Source organism: Ammospiza caudacuta, chromosome 33 (genome assembly GCF_027887145.1).
Source record: "Ammospiza caudacuta isolate bAmmCau1 chromosome 33, bAmmCau1.pri, whole genome shotgun sequence".
NCBI lineage: Eukaryota > Metazoa > Chordata > Aves > Passeriformes > Passerellidae > Ammospiza > Ammospiza caudacuta.
The window spans coordinates 3,884,257-3,894,056 of NC_080625.1; the positions used below are offsets into that span (position 1 = coordinate 3,884,257).

The following is a 9,800-nucleotide window of genomic DNA, read 5'->3' on the forward strand; positions in this document are numbered from 1 at the left end:
GGGCTGGAGCACCTTGCCTGTTAGGAGGCTGTGGAAGCTGGACTTGGATTAGATCCAGCCACACCTACATTCCCTTCTGAGAAGTTTAGAAAGCCAGGGGGTCCTGGGTAGGTTTTGGGGGTGTTGGGGGTCCTTTCTGTACTTTATATCCCAAAACAGCTTCTCTAATAAACTTTGTTTCAAGCTCCCACTCTGCCCACAATGAGGGGAGCGCTGCCGGGGGGCACTGGGTCCCTGTGGAGCAGTGATGAACACTGTGAGCACTGGGAGGAAGCACTGGGGGCACCTGGAACTCTGTCATGTCCCCCAGTTGCCTCGGTTCAGCTTCCTCCTTTGTGTGGGGGCTGTGCGGATCCCTGTGGTTTTAGGGTATGCCTACAAGCAGCAAGGTTTGATTGACAGCTGGCATTTATTGGGGAGAGGAAAATGGAGTGGGGGGTGCTGAGGGAGGTGGGGGTGCATGATGGAGATCTCCAGGTGTGGGGCTGCTGGGGTTGTCCAAGTGCGGGACGCTGGGTGACAGGGTGTTGGGGATGGCCGAGTAAGGGGTGCTGGGTGTACTGGGTGTCCAGATGCTGGTGGTTCTGTCTGTTGAGGGTGCCCAGGTGCAGGGTGATGGCAGTGCTGGTGATGCTGAGCGGGTGCAGCTCCTGTGCTCAGATGGAGATGCTGTTCTCCGTCTCCAGTGGGTTCAGGTAGTTGTATCTCAGCTCAGCCTGTTGGTTCCTCTCCTCAATCCGGTCCCGGATCTCCTCCAGCCGCCCTTGGAAGGCCCGGATGAGCCGCCGGGGTTCCGCCTCCGTGAACCACTCCTCTGGGTACTGTCCCAGGAGCCTCTGGAGGGGGACAGCAACATGGACCCTTTAGCTTCAGCCCCCTAGTGCTATTCGGGGGTTCTCCAGCACCCTGGTAGGTGTGGAGCAATGGTGGCTGTCCCCCAAGCTTGGTGACACCAAAGGGGGTGACATCCACCCTTGTGGGCACCTCCTGCAGTTCCCCAGGCCCACAGAGCTGTTTAGGGGGGCACGTGGGGACTGTGGGGCCAGACTCACCCTGTCCTTGAGTTGGGAGCTGAGGAGAATGAGGGCAACCAGGATGTTAGCAGTGGTGGCCACCTCAGGAATGGTGTCGAGGAAGTGCTGGAGGAAGGCCCGGCCCTTCTCGCTGGGTGGTGGGTGGCGCATGGAGGACGGGGCGTTGGGGACAAAGGCCCCCAGATCATACTGCAGGGGGAAAGATTACTGCAGAGAACACCCCCCCAAAACAGCAATGGAATGGGTGGGGACATCCTCCCGAAACAGCGAGGGGACAGGTGGGAACATTCTTTGGCACAGAGGGGGCAGATTGGAACATCTCAGCATGGCAAGGGAGATGGATGGGGACATCTCCAGTGTGAAGAGGGGATGGATGGGGACATCCTTCTGGCATGGGGACCCATTGGATGGGGACACAGGGTGAGGACATCTTTCCAACATGGAGATAGGATGGATGGGGACATCCTTCTGGCATGTAGGTGTGACATAGACATTGGTTCAGGATTGGGACATCCTTCCTGCACACAGAGGAGTGGGAGGGGGCCATGTCCCCAGCATGGCTTGAGGACACCTGAGGATATCCTTTGGGTCCCTGCCCGTGTCCCACCTGCCCATTGTTGACAGCCGCGTGCTGCGCCGAGCAGGTGAACATCACCATGGTGAGGAACTTGATGAGCTCCACCACTGTCTGCAGCGACGAGGGAATACCTGGGTGGGGATGGGACAGCCAAGAGCCTCAGGGACCTGCGTGTTCCCTGCCTCTCCTGGGGACATCCTCTGGCAGCCACAGGTGTGCTACCTGAGGAGGTCCTGCCCAAGAAGCCATTGGTGAAGATGTCCATCACCCAGGCCTGCAGCTCGGTGTCCCCGCTCACTGCTGCATCCCCATCATAGTAGAATGCGACGATGCCGGTGACAAAGCTGCCGTAGGGATGAGGTGATTGTGAGATCCTGGGGCATGCCAGGACCACCCTCCACCCCCTGAAACCAGTCTCACCTCTCAATGGCTTCCCAGAGGCTCATCCCATCGTCTCGGTAGTAGTAGTTGGGGACATGGGACATGCCACGGTGGCGGATGTCGTCGGGGAGGCACAGGGACGTGTAGGTCACCTGCTCCAGGCCTCGCTGCACCACCAGCAGCAGCCCCTCATAGGTCACCCCGGAACCCTGGGTGAACCATGGTTGGGGAGGGCAGGAGGTGCCCGGCTTCAGTGTCGCCCAGTGCTCCCCATACACCCCAGTACCCCATACTGGTTCCAGGTTACAAGTACTCCAAGTACACACCCAGTGCCCCTGGTACTCCCATATACCCCAGTGCTCTCCAGTGTCCTCCACACCATGTTCTCTAATGTCTGCCAGGTCTCTCATGCTTCTCATGCCCCCTAGTGCCCCCAATACACCGCAGTGTTCCCCAGCAATTTCAGTACACCCAGTGTTCCCAGTGCGCACCAGTACTCTACATTGGTTCCAGTAGCACCCCAGTACTGCCCCGTGTTTCCAGTAGACCCCAGGGTTCCCAGGAGACCCCAGTGCCCCCCAGTAGAATCCAGTACCTCCAGGAGACCCCAGCACTGCCAAGACTCCAGTGCCCTCCAGTGTCCCAGTGGACTTCAGTAGACCGCCAGTGTCCCCAGTACACCCCTGTGCCTCCCAGTACCCCAGAGCATTCTGTGCCCCAGCAGAGCCCAGTGGCCTCAGTTCCCAGGGCTCACCTTGTCAATGAGGCCACCCTGGTTTATGAGGACACTGCGGGCCAAGGTGTTGATGTGCAGTGTGAAGTGGAAGTGGGGCATGAGGAGCTGAGGGAGGAATAAACACCTGGCAGGTGACCATGGACCCCTTCATGGAGCGGGGGGCTGTCAGGTGGGGCATAACTGCCCTCAGATCTGGGGACAGGGAGCAGCAGGTGGCCCTGAGGGGAACCCTTACCTTGAAGAGAGGGTGACAGGTGGGCAGGTGGCGCAGCGTGGCGATGGCAAAGACCTCCCCAAACAGGTGGGTCCTCAGCAGGTGGGTGAGGAGCTGGTGGCTGTAGAAGTCGGCGTTGCGCACCCAGGTCTTGGCCAACAGCCAGTCCCACTCATCATCACTCGGCAGGAAGATGGGGCTGTGGGGTCCTGGTGTTTGGCTGAGCTGTGGGAGACCACATGGTGGTATAGAACCATTGCCACCCTCCTGACAGTAGGATTTAGAGTGGGACACCCCTACCTGGATGGCGATGGGGCGCAGGAGCCCATCAGTGCCTTGGTGAAGCAGGCAGAGCGGGGCTGCTATGTGCTGCTGGCGCCCGTAAATGGTGTCGGTTGGGATGTCCTCCAGCACCTTGTAGTCCACAATGAAAATCCGACCTTCTTGCAGCTCCTTGCCCAGGTCAGTGGCACCTCCCAGTGAGCCAGCAACCATCTCTGGTGTCACTGGGAAATTGAGTGGCAGTGTGGTGCAGCGATGGATGATGATGGGGTTGTTGCCAGTGAGGAACTGGGAACCGAAGAAGTCATCTTCTTGCCAGTGCTTGGCCACATACTCAGGTACTGAGGCGATGGTCAGACATCAGCACCCACTTACCCACCCTCCAAGCACCTTGAGTGATACAGGAGGAAGGGCAGGGGACAACACAAAAGGCACCCACCAATGTCCCTGCCCTGTGTCCGGGAGAAGATGGTGCGCATCTCATCCAGGCTGTTCCAGGAGCTGCGTCTCAGTAGGAACCCTGACAGAAAGTGGGAGGCCCCTCTACAGGGCAGAGGGGGGACCTCAGCACACTTCTTGCCTTCTCTGGCCCCTTTCCCTGCCATTACCCAAGTCCTCCATGGCCTCAGGGCACAGCTTACTGGAAGATGAGGAAACCAGTGAAGTTGTTGGCCCTGATGCGGGAGAACTGGATGTTGGAGTCCAGCTCGAAGATGGAGTCCACATTGAGGCAACGGGGCCAGCCCTGGGCGAAGTTCTTCCACCTGAGTAGGGGGGGGAAATGGGAGCAGACATCAGCATCACTGCTGACCAGCCCACCTGGCCAAAGCAGGCCTTGCCCCCCTGTCCCTGCTGTCACCGGTAAGCCTCCTGCCGTGCCGCCAGCTCCCGATGACGATGTTCCTTGAGGATCTGCAGCTTGTCATCCACCAGCTTCTTCCCTAGAAAGAAAGGGGGTGTCAAAAGTCGGACCTCTGGCCATCAGAGGAAGATGGGGACAGGGTGGGTCCTACCTGAGCCCTCTCGCACCTCCACCGTGGTGACTCCCTCCAGCCACTGGTAGCAGGGGAAGCGATACAGGGTGCCATTGGGGGCTGCCACCCGGACGTCCTTGCAGAACCAGGCATCCTCCAGGAAGAGCCGCCACTTGTGCAGGCGGATGAGGACAATGGGGCCCAAGTCCTGCCCACAGTGCACAGACAGGCTCCTCTCCTGGAGAGGAGGAAAAGGCTTCTGGGGGAATGGGCAGATGCCCTGTGGTGGCACCAGGGACACCAGCAGAGAAGGGGCTCAAAGCATCCCCACTTGCTTCCATTGCCTTCAGGATCCTTTTCCTCCATCATCCCCTCAAAGTCCCTTTCCTCCATCCTCCCAGAACACCATTCCTCCAATCCCCCCAGGACCACTACCCACCATCCTTCCCAGATTTTTTTCCTCCAGACCCTGGAACCCCTTTCCTCCATCTCCCTCATATCCCTTCTCACCATCCCCTTGTATCCCCAGGAAAGTCCATGCAGCCCCTCATATCCCCAGGACAGCTCTATCACCCCTTGTGCCTTTTGTCCCTATCCCCATGCCCACCTTCCCTGGCAGGAACAGGAAGGAGATGGTGGTCTGGCGGCTCTCGCCATAGGCGCCCACCAGGGTGATGGAGATGGAGTTGTTGGTCCCAGCTTCCACCATGTCACCTGTTGCCACTGTCACCTTGTAGGTGGCCATGACAAGCTGCAGTGATGTCCTGGAGATGCCGTCAGAGAAAAGTGAGGGGCTGTGGGGTGCAAGCCTGCTGTTTTGGGTGATCTGGGTGTCGCAACCCCCACGGCCGTTGTGTGAGCGCGTGACGGGTCCGTCCTCCTCAGGGAGGTGTTATCAGACCACTGCTACTGTCCAGCATTGAGTACATCTGATCTCAACTGATGTGGCCATGGGGACATTGCCCAAGTGATAGCCCTGGGGGTGGCTGTGGGGACATTACCCAAGAAATGGCTCTGAGGATGGCCACAGGGACATTACCCAAGAAGTGGCCCTGAGGATGGCCACAGGGACATTGCCCAAGAAGTGGCCCTGAGGATGGCCACAGGGACATTGCCCAAGAAGTGGCCCTGAGGATGGCCACAGGGACATTACCCAAGAAATGGCTCTGAGGATGGCCACAGGGACATTGCCCAAGAAGTGGCCCTGAGGATGGCCACAGGGACATTACCCAAGCGATGGCCCTGTGGGTGGCTGTGGGGACATTGCCCAAGTGATGGCTCCAGGGTTGACCATGGGCACATTACTCAAGAAACTGTCCCATATTCCTGGCTATGGCAATGGTCCAAGGATGTCAGAACCCAGGACATCCCTCTGGCTGTCCTGAGCAGCCAAGACCCCTGCCAGGGGTCTCAGAGACCCTGGCACAGAGCCCAAGACGCCTGTGGTTTTGATTATGACCCGTGGAGCAAGTTACCAATCTTAGATGAAGATGTGCAAGCCATGACAAATTAAGTAGAATGATAGTGAATTTATCACAAGGTGAAAAAGTAGATTTTGGGGGTTTTAGAATGGGGATTCAGGGGGGCAAGATGGAGGGAACTGGGTGTGTCCAGCCTTTCTCCTTCTTCTTCTTGGCCTCCATCTTCTGCAGTGATGTTGGTACTTACAGATTGGTTTAGAGTAGAAGCTTGCTGTCTAACATAGATGATAGGTATTGGAAAGTTATTGTAAACATTGTATACGTAGTTTTTAGTATAAAGACATAACACTGCCCCAGGGGCAGGCAGAGTGCCTGGAACTGTCCTGCTGGAGGAACCTCGGCAGGGCAGGAGAAAATTTTTTACAGATAAGATAAAATAAACAACCTTGAGATTGAGAAATGAAGAGCCCTGACTCCTTCAAGCACCGGGCTGGGAAAAGAGACTTTAGAATTTTTCTCGGGGTCACTCTGACCAGCTAGAGATCCCGACACAAGGGGGTGGTTTGAGCCAAAGGAGGGGCATTCACTGTGGGCCAGGAGCTTTGTGTGCCCCCGCCCAGGGTCTCCTCCATCGAGAGCATCCCCAGCTGCCTTCGGCAGGCAGGAAACAGCGGCGCTGATCGCAGGCCTGGAGGTGGCTCTGGGGGCCAGGCCACAGTGGAGCAGCTCCGTCAGTGGTTCCAGCGCTGGGCCTGGGCGCACTCCTGGGAGGTGGTGAGGGGTGAGTGGGACCCCTGGCATCGGAACACCCCTGAACCGGCACTCCTGGGAATCGGAACTGCTATTGCCCGAAACTGTGACCCCCATGAGCCCCACATTCCTGTGCGTCAAGACCCCCCTGCTCTACATTGCCTGGCCCTGGCACCACTCTCTGTCCTCTTTCCCAGCCATCCCACCTCTCCCAGCCCCCAGCCTCTTCCTTTCCCTTGAACCTGGCACCCTGTGCCCATTCCTGCCTTTCCCAGTCCCCAAACCCTGCTTTCCTCAACACTGGTGATGCCCTGAACCCTTCTTTCCAGAGATCTTGCCTCTCCCCACCCTTATCCCTGCCTTTCCTTACCCTGGGAACCCCCCAAAATGCAGTTCCTAGCACTGGGAACCTTGAACCGCAATTCAAGAGCACCAAGATGGCCTGATCCACTGTTCCATGCACAGAACAACCCTGAACTCCCTTTCCCAGCCCCCCCGTCTCTCCAACCTCCAGACCCTCCTTTTCCTTTGTCCTGGGACCCCCTGCACCCCCATTCATGCCTTTCTCCTTTCCTTAACCCTGGGGACTGTCACAATCTGCTAGTACAAGTGGGGGTTGTGATGGTTCCTTAACTGATCTCAGAGTGCAAAAACAACACAGAGGGGATTTCATAACTGTGTATAGGTTTGATGAGAGGTTCAGCAATTAATTTACATGTTATTGCAACATCATCACCTCATGTTACCATAAAGGGAGGGAAAACGTTATTTTTGTCATCCAACACTAGTGTTATCATGATTTATCAGGTCTTCATGTCCCTCAGAGTTCTTCTGTGAAAAAGTAAATGTAAACAGAATCTGCCACCAGGAGGCACGAAATTAAAATGATGGAATTATCCAGCGTGTATTTATCCAGTGCTCTTTCCCCACAGCATCGGGGGCTACCCAAGCATATTTATTCAGAGAGGTTTTTAGCACAAGTGTTACTTGCCCTGTAGTAAGGGGGTTCCACCAGAACAGGTTGTCCAGGGTAATGTACTGGATTATTAGGATCATTTGGTACACAGCATAGGAGTCAGTGTAGATGCAGACAGGAGCTGTACCTCACGTTGGAAAGCACTCCAAGCAACTATCAGCTCCCCAACCTGAGCGCTGCCTTCTCCCTCAGTAATAATTTGTTCACCAGAGGCAATGTGGAGGGCTCTGCCGCTGTATCTCCACACCTTCCCCTCTCATTTAGCAGAGGCATCAGGGAACCAAGAATTTGCTGGGGGACAAAGGAGGGGCTACTTTAATTACAGAGGCAGGTTTGTCATGGCTGCTGCCCAAGTTCTCAGTTTCGTGGATCACTAAATTTTTTACAGCACCTTCTGTTATGGAGAAAGTGTTAGAGTCATGTTCAATCTGAGATACCCGTTTGTAACTGAGGCCTTCTGGGCCACCCCGTCAGGTGGGGGGGTCCCAGTAGTGTCTTTATAACTTTGAAAAGGGCCTCTCAAGACTTGGCTGTTGTTGTGCAATTTTTTCCACTTCTATGAGAGCTAAGCTAACCACAAACAATCCTTTTTCCCAGGTGGTGTATCTTTTCTCAGCATCTTTGAAACCACAGGAATAGAAACCAACAGGCCTCATCAGACCCTCAGGACCCCACTGCCAAATGTGTACTGACAGCCCTGAGGAGGCAAATCCACTTTCCACCTGAAAGGGATCTGTGGGATGGACAGGGTCCAGTGCTTGGTAAGCTGTTGCTTCAAAATCAGTAATTGCATTGCTTCATCCTGAGAAGGAGTCCAATCCCATTTCACCCCTTATCTTTGCCTGAGAGCCCTCCTTAATTTCAAATTTATAGCAATTCAGAGAGAGGGGGTTTACATTTTCCATTTCAGGGAAGGCTTCTGCCTTCCTTAGCAGACACCTGTCTTTTCAAACCAAGACAAGAACTTATAATTAAATTTATAATTTGCTGTATAGTCAAGTATGTTAAAAACAGATAGTTCTTGCTTCACCGCAAGAGGATTTTGCTTCTTTGCTACCATAAACAAGACTTTATGTATTCGTTTAAAACTGATAAGCAAGAAAAAAACTCGATCTGTAGTTTGGACTATGGCCAGAAGCCTTGGAAAACAACCAGCTACCCAGAGAGCATGTGCAAGGACCAGGTTCATCCAAAGCACACCCCAAGGAACACTGCTGTTACCCCATTGACTTCATCTGGCGACCCCCGCCCAAGACCCCCAGCAGGTGGTCCTTAAGCGCAGGGGATAAGGAGCTGATTACCATATGAAGAGGCGGGGAGGGGGGGAGGAGGCTATGAATATGTATAGGCGATGTTGTAATCTTTGCCAATATGTATGAGCTTAGGGATATATAAACAGAGTCTGCTCTGTTTGGATAGGCACGCTTGGTGAAAATATTCCATGAAAGTATTCCCCATGTGTCCAGCGCTGTAATACACTTACCTGCTTCACAACTATTTAGTAGTTGTGGAGCTCTTATTCCGAACGTCAATAGGCTGGGGGTGGGGGAAAAGGCTTTGGTGTGTGTTGGAAAAGCCTCTGGCCGGAGGCACAGTGACTGCCCACCCTGCACTGTGCAGAGAAGCCCGGCTGAGGTTCACAGGGTGGAGAGACCTGTAATCACAGGGAAGGGGAGTGCAGGGGGTCCCTGGCGTGAAGGACATGAGGTCCAGGAAAGGCAGGATCTGGCGGATCTTTGCACGGTACAAAGCAAAGAGGATTGCCCCATGAATGAGGTGCAAATACAGTTTCAGGGGCAAGCTCCGGGCGAGCTCATTGTCCCGGCACAAATCTCTGTGCAAGATGTAGCAGAGAAGCTTTCTGTTTGGATTCAGACGAGGAGAGAGGCTGAACGTGGTGGTGCGTGGTGCTTAGAGGGAAAGTGCATGGCCCATGTCAGAGAATAGATGAGCATTCGCCTTGGTGAGAATGAACACGCGACTGTTCCAAAAGGCGAACAGCGAGGCCGCAGAGCTCCGGGCTGGCGTGTGCAGCGTCCTGGCGGCCGGAGCAGCGTGGCTGCCGCTTGCTTGCCTGCCAAATTCATGTTGGCAGTCATAAGGGGGAAGTTCAAAGATAAAGCTTGTTCAAAGACAAGCGCTCTCCCGGCTTGGCTCCATTGGTGTTGGGAGCAGTTCAGGGAAGAGCTCCACTGTGGATCCCAGCTCTTGGAGACTGACAGAAGGCGATCCCGAATGTAGCAGGGAAGGAAGAGGAATTGTTGTGTCATTGGCTATGCAGTTTATAGGCTGAAAAAGAAAAGGCAATTGCAGCACGGGCTCTTTCTTTTCTGTGCAGTCAGCCACTCAACATGTAACTCACACCCTGATCTGCATGTGTGCATGATGAACTGCATCCCCCTCCCTGGAGATATGCACTTTCCCTTAAGCTCTGTGTACCATCTATGTACCTCTC

The 9,800-nt window shown here is 54.9% G+C and overlaps 1 protein-coding gene across 2 annotated transcripts; it reads right to left on the reverse strand.

Annotated features, from left to right (window-relative positions):
- Positions 1-439: 439 nt before the first annotated feature.
- Positions 440-5,006, reverse strand: LOC131570241 (hydroperoxide isomerase ALOXE3-like). 2 transcript variants are annotated; one of them, XM_058822602.1, is made up of 13 exons: positions 4,806-5,006; positions 4,238-4,436; positions 4,084-4,165; positions 3,866-3,988; positions 3,664-3,767; positions 3,243-3,565; positions 2,964-3,167; positions 2,747-2,833; positions 2,032-2,159; positions 1,834-1,955; positions 1,642-1,742; positions 1,053-1,223; positions 440-836 (listed from the first exon to the last, which is right to left on the reverse strand). In XM_058822602.1, exons 1-13 carry the CDS (start codon positions 4,941-4,943, stop codon positions 657-659), a joined length of 1,962 nt encoding a protein of 653 aa, XP_058678585.1. In that variant the 5' UTR covers positions 4,944-5,006; the 3' UTR covers positions 440-656. The 2 variants fall into 2 exon arrangements, with proteins under 2 accessions (XP_058678585.1, XP_058678584.1); XM_058822601.1 differs by having other exon boundaries at positions 2,032-2,201.
- Positions 5,007-9,800: the final 4,794 nt, after the last annotated feature.